General features: G+C 32.4%; 2 protein-coding genes and 1 long non-coding RNA gene across 3 annotated transcripts; 2 read left to right on the forward strand and 1 right to left on the reverse strand.

The window, feature by feature from the left end:
- The first annotated feature begins 7,937 nt into the window (after positions 1-7,937).
- On the forward strand, positions 7,938-8,609 carry LOC128133786 (uncharacterized). The gene is made up of 3 exons (XR_008232087.1): positions 7,938-8,032; positions 8,137-8,304; positions 8,498-8,609. It is a non-coding gene; the product is annotated as an uncharacterized LOC128133786 (long non-coding RNA).
- A 7,825-nt stretch (positions 8,610-16,434) lies between these two features.
- LOC111890362 (zinc finger BED domain-containing protein RICESLEEPER 2-like) lies at positions 16,435-17,855 on the forward strand. The gene is made up of 4 exons (XM_023886486.1): positions 16,435-16,916; positions 16,969-17,062; positions 17,121-17,198; positions 17,328-17,855. Exons 1-4 carry the CDS (start codon positions 16,435-16,437, stop codon positions 17,853-17,855), a joined length of 1,182 nt encoding a protein of 393 aa, XP_023742254.1.
- A 2,402-nt stretch (positions 17,856-20,257) lies between these two features.
- On the reverse strand, positions 20,258-21,368 carry LOC111890391 (protein PLANT CADMIUM RESISTANCE 2). The gene is made up of 4 exons (XM_023886510.3): positions 21,160-21,368; positions 20,952-21,023; positions 20,576-20,788; positions 20,258-20,454 (listed from the first exon to the last, which is right to left on the reverse strand). Exons 1-4 carry the CDS (start codon positions 21,326-21,328, stop codon positions 20,372-20,374), a joined length of 537 nt encoding a protein of 178 aa, XP_023742278.1. The 5' UTR covers positions 21,329-21,368; the 3' UTR covers positions 20,258-20,371.
- Positions 21,369-22,637: the final 1,269 nt, after the last annotated feature.

Here is a 22,637-nt window from a genome sequence, read left to right on the forward strand (position 1 = left end):
AATTTATTGATAGCATTTAATTTTTTTTAATTACTTAATTAGTTTATAAATTATGAGAATCATTGTTATAAAATTAACTAAATTTTTATAGTAACATTTTATAATTATTAATCAATTATTTTAAAAATATAAGTTTAAAAAAATTATTAATTAAAAGATATATCAAAATTTTAAAAAGTTAGTTATAACTTTAAATTTAACATATAATTAAAAAAAAACAAATGTTTTTTTTTTTTAAATTTAAAATCTATTATTTAAAACCTTAAAGTCATGTGATTTATTTAATATATATTTCTGACATGTGACATAATATTAATGATGTGTTGTATTAGAATGATAAATGATAAAAAAAATTAAAACTATTTTTTTACTAGTATAAAGATTCCAATTTAAAATATGTATATAATTTTAGGGTTTAAACAATGCTAAATGGACACACAATGGAATCTATAATGTTTGCATGCTATGTATTTATATATCTCTTATAAAAATAGACATCAAATAAATATGGTTCAAAATAAGAAATTCTTTTTTTACCATATTAATTTATTTTTCACAAAACCAAACTTTAAATCAGATGTTCGAGGATTGGTGGATCTGGACTCAAAATGGATCACAACGGTTCTAACAAGAAACATTTTTGTTAACGATTAGGTTTTCAAAATTTTGAACTAAATTGTACTAAACATTTGGAAGAGACCCACAACAAGATTCCTTTGGATTTATTGAGAATATCTATTGGGTTTATTTCTATCATGAAACGATGTGAGATGAATTAGTTTTAAGTCAATGATATTTGTTTGGTATTCTTTTTCCATGAAATATAATCTTTCATTAATCAGAAATATATAAATGATATAACTAACACATTTATTATTAAAACTATAGGTTGAATGAAAAACAAAAACTTATATTTATACAAAAGTATGATTTTTAAGTGTATATATATATATATATATATATATATATATATATATATATATATATATATATATATATATATATATATATATATATATATATACTAATTTATATCCCATGAGAACCATGATTATAAAATTAATTAAACTTTCATATTAAAAAATCAAAATTATTAATCAATTATTTTAAATAAATTATTACTTAAGAGATATTTTTTTAGTAAAATAAAATTATAATCGTTGATTTAAATAAATATATGATATTATATCACCTTATAATCTATATTAATTTTATTTTATTTTTGAATCTAATGTTATTAATTTAATATAATTAAACTGAAAAAATTTAAAATTTGAAATTTAAAATGATAAATCAAATATTAATTTAATGTAATTAGAGTGAGAAATTTAAAATTTAAAATTTAAAATTGATAATTAATAGGTTGATAAATGACATGATAGGTTACATATAATACTAATGAGAAGTTCTAATAGTATGACACTTGTCAATAGGAGAATAAACATATTCATTTATTAGAATAGGGATATATATATATATATATATATATATATATATATATATATATATATATATCCTTATAATAATAAAATAATAGGTTTAATCTTTTATTGACAACTGTCATATATTTAGAACTCATCATCCCTATTTTAATAAAAGAATAGTTTTAATATCCTTTTGATATGTGTCATTATATTAGGCCTCCTAATTAATATATATTTTATTCTTTTTTTTTCATGTATCACCCTATTAAACATCTTAATTAATGCATGCCACTTGTCAACCTATTAATTCTCTATTTCAAATTTTAAAATTTTCACTTTAATTACAATAAATTAATAACAATGCAATAAAAATTAATAACAATGCAATAAAAATTAAAATAAAATTAATACAAATTATAAGGTGATATAATTTCACATATTTATTTAAATTAATGATTATAATTGATTAATATTAAAATTTAATTAATTTTGTAGTCGTGGTTTCACGGGTTATAAACTAGTTAGTGTTATATATCACATATCATGTCACTTATCAACTTATTAATTATATATTTCAAATTTTAAATTTTAAGTTTCCACTATAATTACATTAAATTAATAATTGATTATCAATTTTTTAATTTTAAATTTTAGATTTCCCACTCTAATTAAATTAAATTAATAATTGATTTTAAATTTCAAATTTTGTCACTCTAATTATATTAAATTAATAGCATTAGATTGAAAAATAAAATAAAATTAATACATATTATAAGGTGATAATATAACTTCACGTATTTATTTAGATCAACGATTATAATTTTATATAACTAAAAAAAATATCTATTAAGTAATAATTTATTTAAATTAATGATTTTTATTAAAATTTAATTAATTTTATAATCGTGGTTCTCACGGGTTATAAACTAGTGTGTGTGTGTGTGTGTGTGTGTGTGTATATATATATATATATATATATATATATATATATATATATATATATATATATATATATAGAGAGAGAGAGAGAGAGAGAGAGAGAGGAATTATCTTTTTAGAACTTATAGTTTCCTGAGAACCCAAGAACTAAAAGTGGACCGTCAGATTAAAAAAATTAAGGGTTAAGATCTTTTATGACACTTTTGTAAATAAATGGGAAAATTAAACACGGGGGCATGGTTCTGAAATTAATCTAAGAGCATTTATGGTACTGAAAAGATCATTCCCCCCAAATCAATCCTTCTTTTTCTCTAATCCCTCGATCGTCTTCGTCTCATCATCCCTCTTTCTCTTATAGCTTCATTGTCGATCGTTGCCCAAAAACCAGCATCTGAAATCTATGGTTTCCTCCGTCAAATGTCTCCCCTATTCATTGAATCAAGTAAGGTGAAGACTCTACACGACTCGTTGAAAAAATTTCATTCTTCATTCTCCACTATCAGACTTTGCCTTTACCGTCGTCATTGATTCATCGATTGCCAGATTCGCCTCCTCAATTGACCCCCTGAGAAGTTGAAGCCGGAACAAAGCCATCGATTGCGATGATTGAGACGATGTCCAACTCGATTACGTGAAAAATGAATTAAAAGCACTCACAAAGTCCTAGATTGTGTCGGTGTCGAACTCAATCTGCAATACACTACAATACAGGTATTTGTACACGTTTATCAATATTTACTTACACATGTATACATAATCTTATACATACTACAGTTTCCCCATTTTTGTATCCCACTTATAAATTGTATCTGTCCGCGTGTGATTATTATTGGATGTCTATTTTTGATCGAAAAATTCACCTGTTACGAACCGATAACTCATCGTTTTGGTCTGTACATACGTTTCACTATTTTTTTCTGAGTACGGATTATGCACATAACATGTTTGATGAATTGCCAATTAATCAAAATCTTGGCTAGTTCATTCATATCTAGAATCACATCATTCCAGTAGAACACACACATATCTGAGAACTGTATCTTATGTATTTTTTCAGAGCATTAGCTACAAAGGGTTGTGGATATGGAATTATGCCCGAATTATAGGATGTTGTCGAAGTATGAGTTGCCAAATTTGCATCTTCCTGCCAGATTTTTCTGCCCCACATGTCCATATGTTAGCCAAATAGATTTTTCTTGCTAGATGTGGTGTTGTTTTTGCATTTTTACGCGAATGGTGTTTGTTTGAAATAGAGGAAGTCAAGTATATGATTATTTCAAAATCAGGCGACTTGAATTGTAGACTAATGAGGTTAAAATTGTCTTTATATATAAATTTTGGTTGTAACTTGTAAGCCTGATGAGAAACAGCTCTAGAGATCCAAAATCAGTCTTCCAAAACGCAGTTGAAACGCCATAAACTGGTACGATTCTCTGATTCACATGGATTTGTTGTGGTAAATTTAGTTTGAAGCTTTCAAAGTTAATACTTCATATCATGTTTTGACATGACTTTCATGAAAGCATGAACATTGCTCCTTTTTACAGAATGTTACCATGAATGCTAACATCGTATCATGAATGTTCTTGATACAGGACCATGCAATCCAGGATGCTTAAAATCCGGTTAACCAACCTAAAGTATATGTCTTAAAGCACCATTTGAATGTATGTGTGATGTGTCACAAATATCATTCAGATTTTTCCATTCAGGTTCCAATCAAGCTGTAGTTGTGAGAGCTTTCTACAATTGCAGATTTCTTGGATTTCAGGTAATTCTCATGTAACGACCCAAAAATCAAAGGTAAAATTTTCATTTTTAATATAGCTAAAACATTGATACCATTTATTTCAAACATTTCAAATCATCATTAAGTAAAACATTTATCAGAGTTCATCCCAAAATCATTCATTACGGAAATCATAGGTGTGTGCACTGCGATCAATCCAAGCCTTCTTTTCCAAATCGACGATACCTGAAACCAAAACTGTATAATGTAAGCACAAACCTTAGTGAGTTCCCCAGAGCATACCCCACACAATCCACACAACCACATAATCTATATTGTCACACCCCAAACCAGACGGCGGAAACGTCCGGGGGTTGGGTGACTTCATCTTGTAATATCATCACATTGTATATAATTGAATCAAAGACAACATCATCATCACACATGAAATATAACAACCATCATAGTTTACATCAATATATTGGCTTACAAATTACATTCCAAATGTCAAATGTATGATGATAACAAAAATACACAAAAATCCACATTTTCTTGATGACCAACATGCTTAACGATTCCCTAAGAATACAAGTTATTTTAAAAATGGTCAACATATATAATGTTGGTGAGTTCATAAGCATGTTTGTAAAAAAAAGTTTTGTATCATTTGAAAACTTCCATAAAATCAGATATTTTCCACAAAAATTGTTTGAGCGTTTTGTTTAAAACTTGTATTATAGCATGTGAGTTCATATTTTGAAAGTGTATCACTACTAGAAAACAGACCTTTAATGACGCGCTTTTTACGACACGCACTGATTAATGATACGCAAAAGGACGTGCCCTTAAAATACCGTTATCTCTCCAAAAAATTTAAGGATTTACGCCACGCATTATTGCGTGCCCTTAATTTAGTGTCTCAAGAAAAAAAAATAAAAACACGGAGGGCACTTTATCTTAAACGCGCGTCGTCTGTACCTGTCGCTTTATAATTTTAATGAAACGCGCTTTTAGTAGACAAGGGGGGAAACGAAATCCCCAAAATTTTGAAAACCCGCCTCGTTTTTTCTATCTTCTATCTATCTTTCATCCTTGCAATCCACTCTCCCCTCTCTGATACTCTCTCCTCTAGATCTCCCTTCATTCTCTACCTCTCGTCTCTCTGTAAACCCTAAGCCATCGCCACTTCCCTTCTCTCTAGCACGTGCTAGGGTTTTATTTTCTTTCAAGCTTCTGCTTCTCTCGTTTTCTTTCAACCCATTACGTGTGAGGGTTCGAAATAATTGAGCGAATTCAAACAATCAATCTTCCATTTCAACTTATTTCAACTCTGGATCATCGGGTATTTTTTCAGATTCCTTTTCCGGTTTTGTTCACTTTCGAAATCGGAATGGGTCCCGTTCTTTTCTACTTCGATACTCTCGATCTCAACCGGCTTTTCTTCTTCCACTTCGTCTTCTTCTACTTCTTCTAACAATGGTGGTTCCTGCTCAGGGGTCACCTCGGCAATATGCAATTTAAAAACCCCAAATAAGTCGAATTTTTAGGTATGGGGTTCTTTATCTGGAAGCACAAGGCCATCTGCAATCGATTCAGCTAATCTAAGCTCACAGGTACATGTTATAGTCAACAAATCGCCATCATCATCTTTGTATTTTGTCAAAACAGACTTCGATTCTAACACTCTTTCGTCCCCCCCCCCCCCCCCTTTCCTTCGCAAACACACATGATTTATGAGTTCCTTATCTTTTCTTATGGGGTTCACGAAGCGTTGTTTATACATCTAGGGTTTCTGAATTTCGAGTATTATGCACACAAATGTCAGAAAAAATATGGTCAACCAGCTCAAATAAGGTCCGATTCCAGTTCTCAAAGCCCTCAACTCCGATTGACATGTGATTAAGGCTAAACATGTACCACAATCCTTATTTTTCTATTTGTATATCTTTGTTTCTTTATTTACATATTTTGTGATTATATTATGATTGTTCGGACCTGCTTGGAAAAAGCTTAGTCTGTATGATGTATGATTGTAACAGTTGTTCATAAACTAATGTTTGAGGAACAACGCAGGTTTGTATCAGAAAGCAAAAATGTTGGGTTCCTGTTTGTTTACTTTAAGGTTGGAATGTTGGATCCCCCAAGAGAGGAAGTCAGCGAGGTTGCTAAGAAAGGAATTGACTAGAATGATGCTAACAATTGGGTTGTAGAGGTTCAGAACATGCTTAAGAAATATGCACATAAAGTGTTTGTAGAAATTCCAAAGAGAGAAAAAAAGTTGTGAAACTGATAAAACTATGGTGACAGTATTGAAGCTAAGAGGTTCTTCACCAAATTCCTCCAGAATGAGGTAGTCCATGAAATTAGTATCAATCCTAATGTAATTATCTATAATGAATGACCATGGATTCTCTTGCAGTCTTGTAATACATCCATTCAAACATTGATCTCTCTGATTGACAATCTGAAACAGCTTCTAGAACACAAAGGACAAAACTCAACAGATCTCTGAAAACAGATAATTCAGATGGGACAACATACAAGTATGGACTGTATTTTACAGGTGAATCAAAAGCAAGAGCTTCAACAGTTACAAAATCATCTCCAATCCAAACCCATGGAACATTATTGAGAGAACCTTTAAGAATGTCAAAGTCATCAGTGCCAACATATTCTTGCAGATTTGAGAAAACAGTAAAGGTATTTAAAATTTTGCTTATATTTTTAATACTTTCTATATATATAATACTTAATTAACTGATTGTGTTCATTCTCTTGAGGGCTAATTTCGTAATTTCACCTTTTTTATTTTTCAGGCCAACAGCTTGGAAGAAGCCATAAATATTTCCAACAGAAATAAGTAAATTTTATTCCTCTCTTTATGTTTAAAACAAACTCCCATCTGTTTTGTTTTCATTATTTAAAATAATTAAAAAAAAAATTCTGCAGATAGTAGCCAGTAGCAAATGCAAGTTGTACTACATATGCAGTATCGATATTTATAAATTTTACCAAGTGTGTTGATGGGAGACACTGGTGTCTGGAAGAAGATAACAGAGGACGTACACTGTGCCACTGGATTTACCATTTGTAGTATCATATACAATACCTGTCACTCCTCTCCACATACACTGGTGTAGGTCAAAAGTTGAGGGTGGAGTTGGAGGCTAAGCTTGTCAATACCACAGGGGCTGCAAAGACTACTCGGAAAATAAGGTTTGTGACTTGTTTCTTAAGTTGCCTACACAAATTTGTTGTGTTATGTAGTAATAAAATTCTTTTCTTTCTCAATTGAAAACTCAATTGAAAATAAGGTTTAAGAGATCAGTAATTGGATTGGGGTGGTGGGTGGGTTTGGATTAAAATTATTTTCTTTCTCAATTGAAAACTCAATCTGAAAATTATAGATAAGTCATAGAATTTTTATTTCAACCATCGACTAATTTGTAGTTGTGTACAACGAAAGAAAGAGGGGCTACTTGGCACTTGTTTGCGGAAATTCACTATGAAATCAATAGCCTGACCAACCGATATCTTCTATGGGTGCTGTAGAATTCATCATTTGCCATGCTGAGGTTACACTTGCTTTTGTAGAAGCTAAAAAGAACCCTTAGGTAATCCAATCAATCATATTCATTTTATTATCTTACATAAAACTAAAGTTAAACAAATCTTTTAGCATAAAGTTAAATTTTTTCCTAGAAATAAATTTCTTTTTATCATTTAGGTGCTAAAAACATTTCCGAAATCTGCAGAGTATCTAGAAAGTAAGTTACTCATCATGTCTAGTTTCTTGAACACAATCATAAAGAATTACAGGTACTAATTTATATGTTTTACCTCAGCAATTGTGAGCTTTGGCAAAGTTACACCTGAACAAAAAGAACAATGTGAAGGTTTTGGTGTAGCAATACATTCATGGGAGGAGTTCTTGTCATTGGTATACTCTTATATCTCTTAAATTGCAATATCAAATTTTGGGTTTTATGTAAATGTGAAATATAATTCAATTTTGATTTTTGACACCCTTTTATCTATTTGCAGGGTGATGATAAACAGTTTGAGCTCCCACTCAAGAAGAAAAGTGACATCTGTACAATAATGTACACTAGTGGGACAACTGGTGATCCAAAAGGTGTTCTAATTTCAAATAACAGTATTGTGACACTTATAGCCGGTGTTCATCGTCTGCTAGGGAGTGTAGATGCATCAGTGAGTTCCCACTTAGTTTTTGATTATTTGAATATAAAAAAACAAAATATTGAAGCTTTTAGAATAAAACTTTGAGCTTTGGGATGTATATCAAATAAAACTTTGGAGTTTTTGATGTATAATGAATAAACATGAAAAAGGATTACTAATTTCTGCTTATTTTATACTTAACAATGATAAATTTTTTTTCTAGTTGGATTCAAATGATGTTTATCTCTCGTTTCTACCCTTGGCACATATATTTGATCGGGTGATTGAAGAATGTTTTATTAATCATGGAGCATCTATAGGATTTTGGCGTGGGGTAAGAAGATTACTAAATTTTATTTGTAATTAATTTCATATGAATCATATCATAATTTGTATTATTCTATATATATACAGGATGTTAAATTGCTGATTGAAGACATAGGGGAGCTAAAACCTATTATTTTTTGTGTTGTTCCTCGTGTCTTGGATTGGATTTATTCAGGTATTTGTGTGTTAGTTAATTATTGTGCAAATAAAAAAACATAATTTTCCCTTATTTAATTAATGAATTGAATTCCTTCTATTTTTATTAGGTTTGCAACTGAAAATTTCTTCTGGGGGTTTTCTCAAAAGCAAATTGTTTAGTCTTGCTTATGCATAGTAAGTATTGTGCAATTTACAAGAAAACATAACTTTTTAAATTTGCTTTTCACAAAATAATTTGCATACTAAACTTGTGCATCAAGTTACGTAATATGAAGGGAGGTAAAAAACATCCAGAGGCATCTCCATTAAGTGACAAAATTGTCTTCAGCAAGGTGTGTGACATGACATCAACTTATATCACCTTCTATATCTTCAATATGACTTTTAAACACAAGGGTAAAATCGTTATTTTTTTCATTTATGCAGATAAAACAGGGACTAGGAGGTAATGTACGCATTATTCTCTCAGGAGCTGCACCACTAGCTCCACACGTAGAAGCTTTCCTAAAAGTAGTAACACGTAGAAGCTCTAAAATCAATAGCTTGTCAATACCATAGGGGCTGGTCATTTAGGGAGTGTGATATCTTCTATGGGTCGCTGGAGAATGAGGCTTGAGGTTCCACGTGCTGAAATTGATGAGATGCTTCCACTAGCTAGGCTTGTTTCCCGAAGTACCGATCCAGCTCTTCAGTTTAGATCAAAGGTCATCCTCATTCATTCATTCATTTATTAAGTTTTATTCTATCATCCAAACCCAAAAAGCTCTCATCTAAATCTGATGTCTTCTATGTGCAAAACACATGAGAATGAATGAATGAATGCCCTCTACCAAAATATAGCAAACACAGCCAATCCTAATCCTGTTCATATACCATAAGAGAGTAAAGTAAAGTAGGTTCCATTCCCATACATTGGTTTGGTAAACAGAGTAAATAAAGTAGGTTGCTATTTGTAGCAAAGCTCTATCTAGTCTAGGGGTATATAAATATTATATGATTTTAGGTGATGTTGTTCCCCATTACCTTAATGTTGATCTTGCATTGGGAGATATACGTGTTGCAAAGTGTATCAAGTCTGACTACCCATGTGTCCCATTGGAGGAAGCTCAAGGTTCTTTACTTCTCTTACACTGTAATAATCCATCTTCACACTTATTTTGTAGTTAAGTTTTTTTTTTTTGCAGGCAATATAGATACTTTGAGCAAGTTCATACATTTAGAGTCCTTGAGCGGTGTTACTAAGGAAGAGTGGAGACAAGTGAGGCACACATTTAAAAAAATCAGCACAAATCTTGTTTACAGTGAGGCATACATTAGGTTATTAGAACTATTAGTTTGTAAATTTTTATTACAACTTCTATTGATTTGTTTTATCTTTTCATGGAACGATTATTTGTATGACATTAAATTTATGCAATGGATTCTATTTTTTGTATATGATATTTTATTTTCTATTATGAAACATTAAATACAAATTTAATTTGAAAATAAGTAAATCTATAAATAATATTTTTTTTAAACATTTAAAATTATGATACGCAAAAATGTGTGTCATCTTCATTTATGACATGGCCTTTCTTGACAGGGGCTTTCTTGATACGTATTGTGTGTCATTAACACGCGCGTCGTAAGGTTACGACACACGAATGCGTGTCGTCTTCCTTTATGACAGGGTCTTCCTTGATACGCATTGCGTGTTGTAAACGCGCGTCGTAAATGAGCGTCGTAAATGTGTGTCGTCTCTCTTTATAACAGGGCCTTCCTTGACGCGCATTTGCGCGTCGTCTGAGCCTTTTACGACGCGCAATGAGCGTCGTAAAAGGCTGTTTTTCTAGTAGTGTATATATATATATATATATATATATATATATATATATATATATATATATATAGAGAGAGAGAGAGAGAGAGAGAGAGTTCCAGAAATTTCTATATTTTCTGTTGTAAGTGAAATGTAAGGTATCGTGTTTGTTCCCCAGAAAATCCGATATTTTCTGTCTGTAAAAGAGTTGTAGTCTTTACACCATAACACCCAAGTGTTATAGAAATGAATAGCTCATACGTGTATCAAAAGTATAGTATAGGTATTCTGTAAATTTATCGTGTTGTTAAACTCTATGTGAGTCGTTATAACCATGTTTGATATGATTGATCTGCATGTCGTGACGTTTTTCAGGCGTCGACTTGTTTATGGTAAGACATTTGTCACCCTATACTGGTCTAGTCTAGTTGTAGCGAACAACTCAGGTGCGGGGCTGTCAACCCCGTATAGATCTATACACAAACTCTCACTCTCCCTCCAGGAGACTCTGGTTATAACTACATGACTTAAGGTTGTACACTAGGAAGGTACGAATGAAAGAACGTCTCACAAGAACCTTAACTGGATTTACGCGAACGGTGTATCACATTGTTTACCGTTTTAGAATAATGTTTTGAGTGTGCATTTGATTACAAAACATTGGTGATGGAAATACCATTTGATTTTATCAAAGTGTCGAGTATTGTTTATTATTGGCCCAAATTAACATAAAATATGTCGTGAGGCCCAATAATAAAATCAATGGGCCTATAAGGCCCAGATAACATGTAAAGAGAACACAAGGCCCAATAAGCATGTAAATAGGTATTTAAGGCCCAATAAACATGTAATTATGTATTTAAGGCCCGATAAACATGAAATGTGTATACAAGGCCCAATTAAAGTGGAAATGTCGTAATTAACCCGGTTGTTATTATAATACTTGTTTTAGTTCCATTATTTACCAAAATAACATAAAAGACCCACTTTTAGTAAAAATGACATTCTTGGCCTATTAAGCCGAGAATTTACATTAGAGGTCCATTTTTGATAAAAATGACACTTTAGGCCCCTTTACGACCGAAAGTTTACAATTAAGGCCCATGTTTGGTAAAAATAACATTTTCAGCCCACTTTTGATCAAATTAACATTTTGGCCCAATTTTAATGGAAATGACATTTTCGGCCCAAATCTATTGCAAATAACAATTTCCGCCCAATTTAATAGAAATGATATTTTAAGTCCATAAAGGCCAAAATTTACATTTTAGGCCCATGAAAACCGTGATTTTCTATTTGAGGCCCATTTTATGACAATTGACCATTTTAGCCCATTAAAACCGTGAAGGCCCAAATAGAAGCCCATTTTGTGAAAATTAACACTTTAGGCACCTTTAAAACCATGAATATCATAAAGATATATTTTTATCTAAAAATGACTCTTTTGGTTCTCTCAAAACCGTGAGTTGACATAGAGGTTTCACTTTTTGTTTATTTGTTAAATATGGCCCCTCATACAGTTTTTATTTAGTTTTCAAGTATTTCTTAACATGTTTAATCCTTTCAACTTCATAGTATGTTACATAATGTGTTTTAGTTTACAAATATCACTAAGCTTTGGTAGATCTTTCAAGATTTATGAAGGTTTAACATATCTTTATAGCATGATCCCAACATATAACATGAAAACACACACATACATGCATAAATACTTAGATCTAACACAAAAGCAACTTGTATTCTCCCCCAAAAACATATTAAAACCAAAAACAAGGGGGTATGAACTCACCTTGGTGATGGATTCGGTTTTGATTGAAAAAATGAAGGAGGATGAAGGTGTTTTCGGCCTTGGATGTTTCCTTGAGATGAGTTTTCGAGCTTAGGGAGTTCTAGGAAGCAAGAATTATGAAACGCAGTGTTTAAGAGTGTGAATCTTAACATGAAATGGAAACAAACCAATTGAGGGTGATAATAACTTACCAACTTAATGATTCTTGAAGTAGAAGCTTTGAATTTACCCAAGCACCACACAATTTTTAGAGAGGATGGAAGGGAGTTCTTGAGAGTTTTGAGAGAATTTAGAAATAAAATAAAGTTTCAAATGGAGAGGGGAGGGCCGAGAATAAGAAGAGAAGAGAGAGGAGGTGAGGTGAAGGTCCTTGCTTAATGGGTAATCTCTTAATTGTCAAGATATTTGTTGGACATTTTGCATGGATGTATGGGAAGCATTAATGAGGTGTCACTACTTTAACTACATTAAATTTTCTCTCTCTCTCTCTCTCTCTCTCTCTCTCTCTATATATATATATATATATATATATATATATATATATATATATATATATATATATATATAAGCTAGAATGGGAGGAAAGAAAAGAACATGGATCTTGGGCTTGATATAGCATTGGCACATTAGGGATTTTCTATCCATGTGGTCCTACATGAGTTGACGGCCCAATAAGTGCAAGGATATGGGTTTTCGGCCCATTGTAATTAAATAAGTAGTTTTCGGCCCAAATAGGCCCATAAAGACAAGGTGAGCGATTTTCGGCCCAATAAGGCCCATGAAGAGTCTTATGGCCTAAAATACTATAGCTTAATGAATATGGGTCCAACTTAGGCCAAACTATGTATTCTTGGCCCAAAAGAACCAAGTTAAGGGTTTATTTGCCCATTAGGCCCAATAAGGGTATCCTGGTCTAATAAGGGATTTGAACCAGAAAGTTAGGGTTTTAAACCCAAAGTTAAGTGAGTGTAGTGCATTGAATTAGGTTTAGGGCTTCACGTGTGAATTTTGATTCGAATTATTGTTGTTGAATGAATAACATGTATAACATTATACTTAGGGTTACAAGAATTCTCCAAAAGTAATTACACATGGACAGAATTTCCTAGCCTTAAAATACTAGTTGTGACACATATCAGCTATAACAGCTACGTAAACCTTATCAATCACATATCCATATCAATCACATAGCCATGCATATAAACATATACATATGTCGTGGGCTCCCCCCAAGATCTTACTCCAAGATGTCATGGGCTCCTCTCATGGTCTTACACCTAAGAGTCATGGGCTCCTCCTATGGTGTTCAATAGGAAAGTCATAGGCTCTCCACATGGTCTTACATCCAAGTACCATGGGCTCCCCCATGGTCTTTAATAGGAAATCCATGGGGTCTCCACATGGTCTTACATCCGGGTGCCATGGGCTCCTCCCATGGTCTTCCATGCAAGTATCACAAAGACAACTAGCATACCACAAACCACATAGTCGATAGCATACCACATAATCACTAGAATACCACATATACATGCATACCAGACATATCAATAGTGAATCTACAATAAACACTACAACTTACTGAATGGGTCGGCCTTGGTGCCTTAGACCCATTGGTATGGTAAGGAGACTCACCTGGCACTACTGCAGTCCCGCGGATAAAACTCTAATTGCTGGTTCATGGGTTCCCGAACTGTCAATCATCAAAACGAAACCCAATTAATAATTGGGCTCCAATACTTAACCATAAGTCTACACTTGGGGTAAATGGACCATTTTACCCCTAAACTAGCTTGGTTCAAAACCAAGGCCCAAACTCACACTCCGAAGGCCCTAAAGCCCAATAATCAACCACGGCCCACTTATGGCCTAATTTTCCAAATTGGGCCCAAACATCTACATGGACTTATTTTAAGGCCCAACCAATTATTCTAGTCCAAACAACTGGCATTTTGATGGCCCAATAGCTAATAATCCTCAAGGCCCCAATTATGGCCCAATTTTCCAGATTGGGCCCATGCCACTCTAATGGGTCTTATCCTAAAGCCCAATAATTTCCTTATTCTATAAATGTGTTCCCCATTGGCCCACAAAGGCCAACAACAGCTTAGTCCAATAAATGGCCCAATAAGAACCCAAATCTAATTAGGGTTTTTATATAAAATGACGATTAGGGTTAAGTGTTCCTACTTACTCCATTAAGTCCACACATACAATGACATGGGGATTGAGTCATATCTTCACTCCAATGGTCCAAAATACGGGTCCCGATAAGTCCAAAACAATAATTCCAAAATTACGGTTTTCTAAACCCTAATTAGGGTTTCCAACCCATTACAATCCAATTAGGCCCAAAAGCTAAGTCCTTAAGCCCATTAGGATTTCATTAGGACAATTAGGGTTTCCCTAAGTCGGGAACCACCCAATACCACCTTGGTTAGTGGTGGTCAACGGCGGCTCACAGCTACGGTCACCACCTCACAGTGGTGGTTATGGGTTTATATTCATTATTCTAGCACCGAATACAATATTACAAAGCAAAACCCCAAATAACACACACACACCCTAATACAAACACATACACACACAGCCACCCTAGTGGTGGCCGGCGGTGGCACGTGGTGGTAGTGGCTTTTCCCCGTGAATTCCGGCTAACAAAACACCCGAACACCTCTCCACTGAAATAAACGCATATAACAAGTTTTGCCCGGAACAGTAACATAGCCACCCACCTGGTGGCGTACGGTGGCGACGATGACGCTAGATGGTGGCATCGGAACAACTGCTAGAGCGGCAGGCCCGCTGCGGCGGCGTAGCAGCAACGAACCAGTGAAAGGGAAGGTTTTGCGATGACACAACGACATTCCAGCTCGTTAGGCTTCTCCTAACATCCTCCACGCTCCTTCCGCCAGTCCTTGCTCTTTGACGGCGACGGATGCAACTGTGGAACAAGGTGGCAGTCTCTCGGTTGTGCGGCTTCTAACTTCGTCGGCGGCGGCGGCAGTGCAACAACAACAACCATCGAGCGGGGCTCGTCCGACGTTATTCTGATTGTTCTCAGCCCACACTTCACCGTTCACAGTCCAAACTCCCATCTTGGTAGTCTTCCTTGCCGCTCACGGTGACGACCTAGTCGAATCGGAAAAGCGAGAAAAAGGGAGGTGGAGGTTGGGGAGTCACAAGGTGGTGGCGGCTGCTTCATCCGAGAGTAGGGTTAGGGTTTACTGGTGGTGTTAGGTTTATATACCTGGATCCCTTAAGGTTAATCCCATAATCACAAAAATGATCCCTCCTTCTATTATTCTTTCCAATAAAGTCTAGAATTTACTATTTCTACCCTAACTTCGGAAATTCCTTACAACTCCAATCCAAAATTTGCCCAACAACCCTTAGCTTTCCAAAACCCTTTCATTATAAGTCCAATACTTACCAAACACCCCCTGTCTTCTAAAAATCTTTACAAGATACATCCTGAATTTGACCCCCAAAAGTCTAAAATATATCATTTGGCTTCCCGAAACCACTCTCCGCTAAATATTATTGGTTTTAGGGCTACTATAAAATAATATAAATTATAAATTTACATCTTGGGGCTCCGGGTTTATTATTTATTTTAATTAATTTAAACAGAATGTTACAACTCTCCCTCGCTTAAATCAGATTTTGTCCTTGAAATCATTCCTTACCACTCCTGACAAGCCAAATAACTTAAGCAACACGACTACAACTACAAGCATACCCAGCCTTTCCAAGGCAACTAAGACCAACCCCACATGGTTCTAAAACCCGAAGATGAAATGAATTCCTTGCAACATAATTCCATTTATTCAATCTGAGACCTAAAGTCTCGAGATGGTCTGTCTCCCTGACAGACGCCCATACTGAACCCAAGTTGAATCCATCCCATAAATGTCCTAAATGACTACTCGGATTTTGAGATTAGGGATTTCCTGTTAGGAACAAAATCACTGACCAACTATCCCTGCAGAGCTTTTACGAAAATCTTCACAATCTGTTTGTCTTACAACTGATGCATGGACTTCATGTCAAAACATCAATTATATGGTTTTAACAGTCCATTACACTGATGGAGAATGGAATTTGCAAAAAAAGGATTTTGAATTTTGAAGTTATTTTGAATCGTAAGGGTGACACAATTGGTAAAATGGTTGAGAGTTGTCTAATTACATGGGGTATTGAGAAGGTTTTTACAATAACTGTGGATAATACGAGCTTTAATGATACAGTTATTTCCTTTCTGAAAAAGAAAATACAAAATTGGGGACATGTAATTTTAGATGCTCAATACTTGCGTATGCGTTGTTGTGCTCATGTGTTAAACTTGATTGTGTGTGATGGGTTAAAAGATTATTATCTTGCAATTCAAGTTATTAGAAATGTTGTGAGGTATTTTAGATCCTCACCTTCAAGGTTGGCTAAGTTCAAGGAATTTGTGAAGATAGAAAAGTTAAATGTTACTGGAACTGTATGTTTAGATGTTTCCACTAGGTGGAATTCAACTTACTTGATGTTGGAGTCGGCTTTGAAGTATAGAAAAACATTTAATAGGTTGGAAGAAGATGGACACTATGAAATGTTTTTTTAATGTGGGTCCTAGTAGCTTGTTGAATGAAGTAAATGCAAAGAAAAAGTATGATGTCACTAGAGTCGGGCCACCTAGTGATATTGATTGGGATGTTGCACAAGCATTTATGGTTTTTCTTAAGGTGTTTTATGAAGTGACAAATCGGTTTTCGGGGTCTTTATATGTAGCTTCGAGTGCTTACTTTCATGATATGTGTTTATTGCATAGCCATATTGATGAATGCATTGAAAAGTGAGGATTGGCAGGTGAGTTCGATGGCTATGAATATGAAGGCAAAGTATGATAAATATTGGGGAAATGCAGAAAAGATGAATCCTTTATTGTATGTAGTAGTTGTTCTTGATCCTCGATACAAGTTAAAATATGTCAATTAGAGTTTGGAAGAAATGTACCCTATTGGTGATATTGCATGGAAAAAGAAGTTAAAAGCCACTTTGACTGGAATCTATGACTTTTATTTGGAAAAAGATCATATGCATGCCAGAAGTTCTTATTCAAACAATAATCATAACAAAAGAAAAGTTAATGAGAATCTTAGCATACAAGAGAAGCGTATGCTAAAATATAAGGCACATTTGGAAGATGAAAAACCAGGAGAAATGAGTAAGCTTGAAAGATATTCGTCAGATAACCAAGAGCCAAGCTATGAGTCATTTGACTTGTTGGATTGGTGGAAGACAAATGAAGCAAAATATAAGATTTTAGAAAAAATTACATGGGATGTCTTGGCTGTTCCAGTTTCCACAGTTGCTTTGGAATCCGCATTTAGCACCAGGGTAGAGTTTTGGATTCATTTAGGAGTAGTCTTTCTCTTAAAACAATGCAAGCGCTTATATGCACACAAAATTGGATTGGGGGTGTGTTTAACAAAAATGCAAAAGTTGGTTACGAAGATGTGTTAAAGGAAATTGAAGACCTTGATGAAATTGAAAATGGTAAGTTTCAAATTTTCAAAAGCTATATATTTTCTCTTACTTATTATTTCTAAATTCTAACAAAATATAACTAGTATTTTAGATTTTGCAAGCAATCTTAATATTTGCACTGATAATAATATTGAATTTTTTGGACAACAAAAACTTATAAATTGGATAGCATTTTGGAAGTGAGTTTGTTGATAATGCTTTTTGGACAACAATTTTGTTGTTTTGGATAACTTAGTAGGTTGTGTGTATTAATATTTGATGTAATGGAACAATATTTGATATTTTCATTTACTGCTTTTTATTTGCTGTTTTGGACAACTTTTTTTGGTAGTTTTCTTGCTGTGTTGACAATTTTAATATTACAGTATTTTTAACAAACCGTGAATAGTGTAGTTTTTTTTACTAAATTAGGCAGATTTTGACTGTTTTAATACCTTAAATAGTGCAGTTTTTTTACTGTTTTAATACCTTTGATAGTGCAATTTTTTATTGTTTTAATACCTATAATATTCCAACTTTAATATTAGGTAGAATTTTTACGGTTTTCATACATGTAATAGTGCAATTTTATTTTACTAAATTAGTTTATGGACTCGACTAAAATTGGTCTAAAAAACCCAAACTGTGAAACCAAACCGAAGCCAAACCGTTAGTAACGGTTTGGTTTGGTTCAGTTTTAAATTTTCAATAGTCCGGCTTCGGTTTTTACTTGACAAAAACCGTTAGTAACGGTTTGACCTAAAAACCGAAAAAACCGGACCGTGAACACCCCTACATATATGTACCTAAAACGTTGATTTTTTTTGTTAAAAAAATTGGAGTTTTTTTTAATATTCTAGTTTTTTTTTTTAATTTATTGATTTATAAAAATTTACTTTTCAAAAAAAAAATGCAGTTTTATAAAAAAATTGCAGCTTTTTGGAAAAAATTACATTTTTTTTAAAATAGAGTTTTTTTTTAAAAAAAATTATAGTTTTTTTTAAATGCAGTTTTTTTGAAAAAATTTCAGTTTTTTTGAAAAAAATACAGTTTTTTATAAAAAAATATGCAGCTTTTTTTTATTTGCAGTTTTTTAAAAAATATTCTTTTTCAATTAAAAAATGAAAAAAATCTCCATTTCTTTTATAAAAAAATCGAAAACTATTTTTTTTGTTAAATCCGAAATTTGATTTATTATGTTAATTTTTAGAATTTTTTATTAATATTTTCAATAACAAAAAAAATTAAACATTAAATTAGATCTGTAAGATGACGATCATGCCCTTAACGAGTTAATATTGATTTAACATTCCACCTTTAGTTTTCAGGTTCTCGGAAAACTATGAATTCTCAACGGATCTTACCCCCATATATATATATATATATATATATATATATATATATATATATATATATATATATATATATATATATATATATATATATATATATATATATATATATATATATATATATATATATATATATATATACACACACACACGGTTTAAAATATATTAAAATAATAGTTATATGGTTTCAAATAGAAAATGGTCAACCTTGAAAAAAGTTGAAAAAAATGATGTTTGATTTGGAACAAAAAAAATACAGTTTCAAAATTGAAAAAAAAATTAAACTTAGTCCAAAATCGAAAAATGTAAAAACTTAGTGTTTTTTGTAGAAAAAAATCAATTTTAACATGTCAGCATGTTACGTCATCAATACTGGCACGTCATCATGTCATGCCAGCAGGTAATCGGGTTGACTGGTCAAGTGGTCATAATTATAAAATATTGAAAAACATAGTATGAAATTTGAGAAAGAAAAAACAAACAATGTCAAATTAGAATTTTGACGTAAACTTAATTTATTTTGTCTTGTTTACCCTTAAGATATAAAGGTTTTTCTTAAACTTTCCTTGAAAACTTTTGGGCATTCCTAGCTAAAAACAATTTATATATCATTAGGAATTTTTAATTGGATCAATGTGTTTTGTTTTGTTTTTTCTTAAGAGTTTTAACATATACATAGTTAGATAGAAATCTTAATAAACCATTGCGCTTGTTATATTTTAATTTATAATCTAGTATAAATTTTTCTTTAAAGCATTATTTGTGTAAAAACTCTACCCTAAACAAAATATAAAGTTTTTCTAATTTGAATTTTATAATATAGAAAGAGCTCAGCTCATGAGTATAAATCGGCCCAAAAGCCTGTTTTCAGAAACTCTCGAGGGCCTTTTGGACTGTTGGGTGTTGGGTCTCCCGGTGGTTGCCTGTGTTTTGGGCTTTCGAGATGGTTAAGACTTTGAGATATATTTCCATATTGAGAGTTGAAACCTCCCTCAATAATAAACTAGAGCATTTCAATAAATAAAGGTTGTAATTAGATCATCAATGTGACCAAGGTAGATTTTCATTATAAACAAAAATAGATAATGTACACACATTATATCTTAAACCTTTATGCACTCATAAGTAATTCAAAGCTTTTTCAAACTTCATTACAAATAATTAACGTTTCATTTCCATGGGAGCGGGAGCAAACACTGGCATCATAACTCCATTGTTTTGCCTCTCCATATTTCCATGCCATCCTGAATATAAATTATTATAAACAAACATTACAAGAATTAGATTCTTTTATGGCAAATCAAATGAGAAGTTATATATATGTTTGTTGATTAGAAGGATTGAGGAAAAGTTATAATTAATTACCAAGAGACATGTCAAATCCACGATGTTTGAGCTCCCGATACTCTTGACACATTGCGCATGGCTCACAACAAAAATGGACAAGACAATCGTTGCATGGTTCCTCTGGTAACAAGTATTGTTGTCTCATTTTAGACCGATACATACATGAATATATCCATTGACATCCTGTCAGGAGGAGAATAACCGTGTAAAGGGATCCGTGTACAGCACATGCTGCATGTTTTTACACTTAATTAGTTAACAAAAAAATTACACGTCAAATCCACAACGTTTCAGCAAATTCTACAAATGTAAATGAAATAGGTAACAACATTGTACCAAATCCATATATATTTTATGTCAAACTTGAGGTATATATAGAGTTATAGACACTTACATGTATTTCCCCTATCTACAATCTCGGCAATTTGTCCGAGAGGAATACAAGGGCACCAACACGTAATGCAACCTGTAGATTTGAAAAGGAGTGTGAAATATTAAAGAAAAAAAAAACCAAAAACTAACCTGTTTAATGTGTTTGTTTTACTTGCAAAGAAAGATAATAATAATTAATAAATACATGTAGGTTATATATATAAGCTTACAATTTGTGACATCTGAGCCACAATCACAAAGGCCACTAGACCATTGGCCAGTAGAGACCATGGGTGGAGGTGGAATACCAGGTGGGTATTGTGCCGGCGGTGGTGCCAATGGTGGATGGCCGTGTGGTGGTGGTGGTGGTGGTGGATATTCATGGGAAGCAGATTGCATGATTGAAAATAGTTTATGTTGCTTTAATGTATTGATGGTGACCAAGTATTGTGTACTAATATTTATAGGCACTAAGTTGGTATATGGATGTTGGTAAAGTCAAGATAAGGTATTCTATCATAATAATAAGAATAATAATAATAATAATAATAATAATAATAATAATAATAATAATAATTATTATTATTATTATTATTATTATTATTATTATTATTATTATTATTATTATAAGGCCAAATTTTGGTATATTTTTTTTTTATTTGTTTTGTAATTTTTTTGGTGACATTGATCCAACTATTTATAATTCTAATAAAAACGACTAGATGATTTTATTGGTATCTTTGATTTTTTAACAAATTTGAGTTTAAACATGAGTTAATTCTTTAATTTAAAATATTAATTCATCCATATAAAATATATATGTTTTGTTGATATATAGTTGCAAGGATATTGTAACTTATGTAAATGAATTAATATTTTTAAGTGTTAAAATCACCTCTAAAAACATAACTCACCACCCAAATGTATATAATATGTTTTATAAAGTTTATACAATCCTCATTTAAAATATAAATTGTTATGTATGATTAAAAAAATATTATATACAAATCACTATTCATATAATATTTAAAATTTTATATTTATATTTTCATTAAATAGACATTAAAAACATCAGAAGGCGTGAAACAGGGTCAAATAGCTTTTTAAGCGGACAATGTCACTTGCTTGGTGTAATGGTTTATGTTTGGTTGAATATATGATTAAATAATAACGAAAAATAGAGAAAATATATGATGGATCAACGCCATTTAGTGTCAACGACATACAATTTTGACCAAATTTAAGCATGGTTTAAAACTGGAAAATCTAATTGGAGTTAGAATCGGATCAAAATCGGAAAATCTAATTGGAATTAGAATCGGATCAAAATCATAATCGTTAAAATTAGAATATGTAGAACTGGTGCAGGTTTTGGGTTTAAAGAATGGTTTTATCCGGATTTTAGGTAATCCAGGTTCCAAGTCCTTTCGGTTGTAAACCGTGTTTAAGAACTTGAACCGGAACCAGTTTTAGGGTAGGGATGAGAATTTGGCCCGAAAATCCGAACCGAACCGAACCAATTAGGCCCGAACAAGGAACTTGATTCAGGTTTCGGGTATCTATATTATGCTTATTCGGTTTTCGGGTTATTCGGTTCGGGTTACCCAAATAAGAGCTTATTCGGTTCTAAATACCCTACTCGAATAAGCATGCTTCCTCCCCTTTCTTTGATCGACATAAATCAAAATCATGATTCACATTTTTGTCC

Source organism: Lactuca sativa, chromosome 4 (genome assembly GCF_002870075.4).
Source record: "Lactuca sativa cultivar Salinas chromosome 4, Lsat_Salinas_v11, whole genome shotgun sequence".
Classification (NCBI taxonomy): Eukaryota; Viridiplantae; Streptophyta; class Magnoliopsida; order Asterales; family Asteraceae; genus Lactuca; species Lactuca sativa.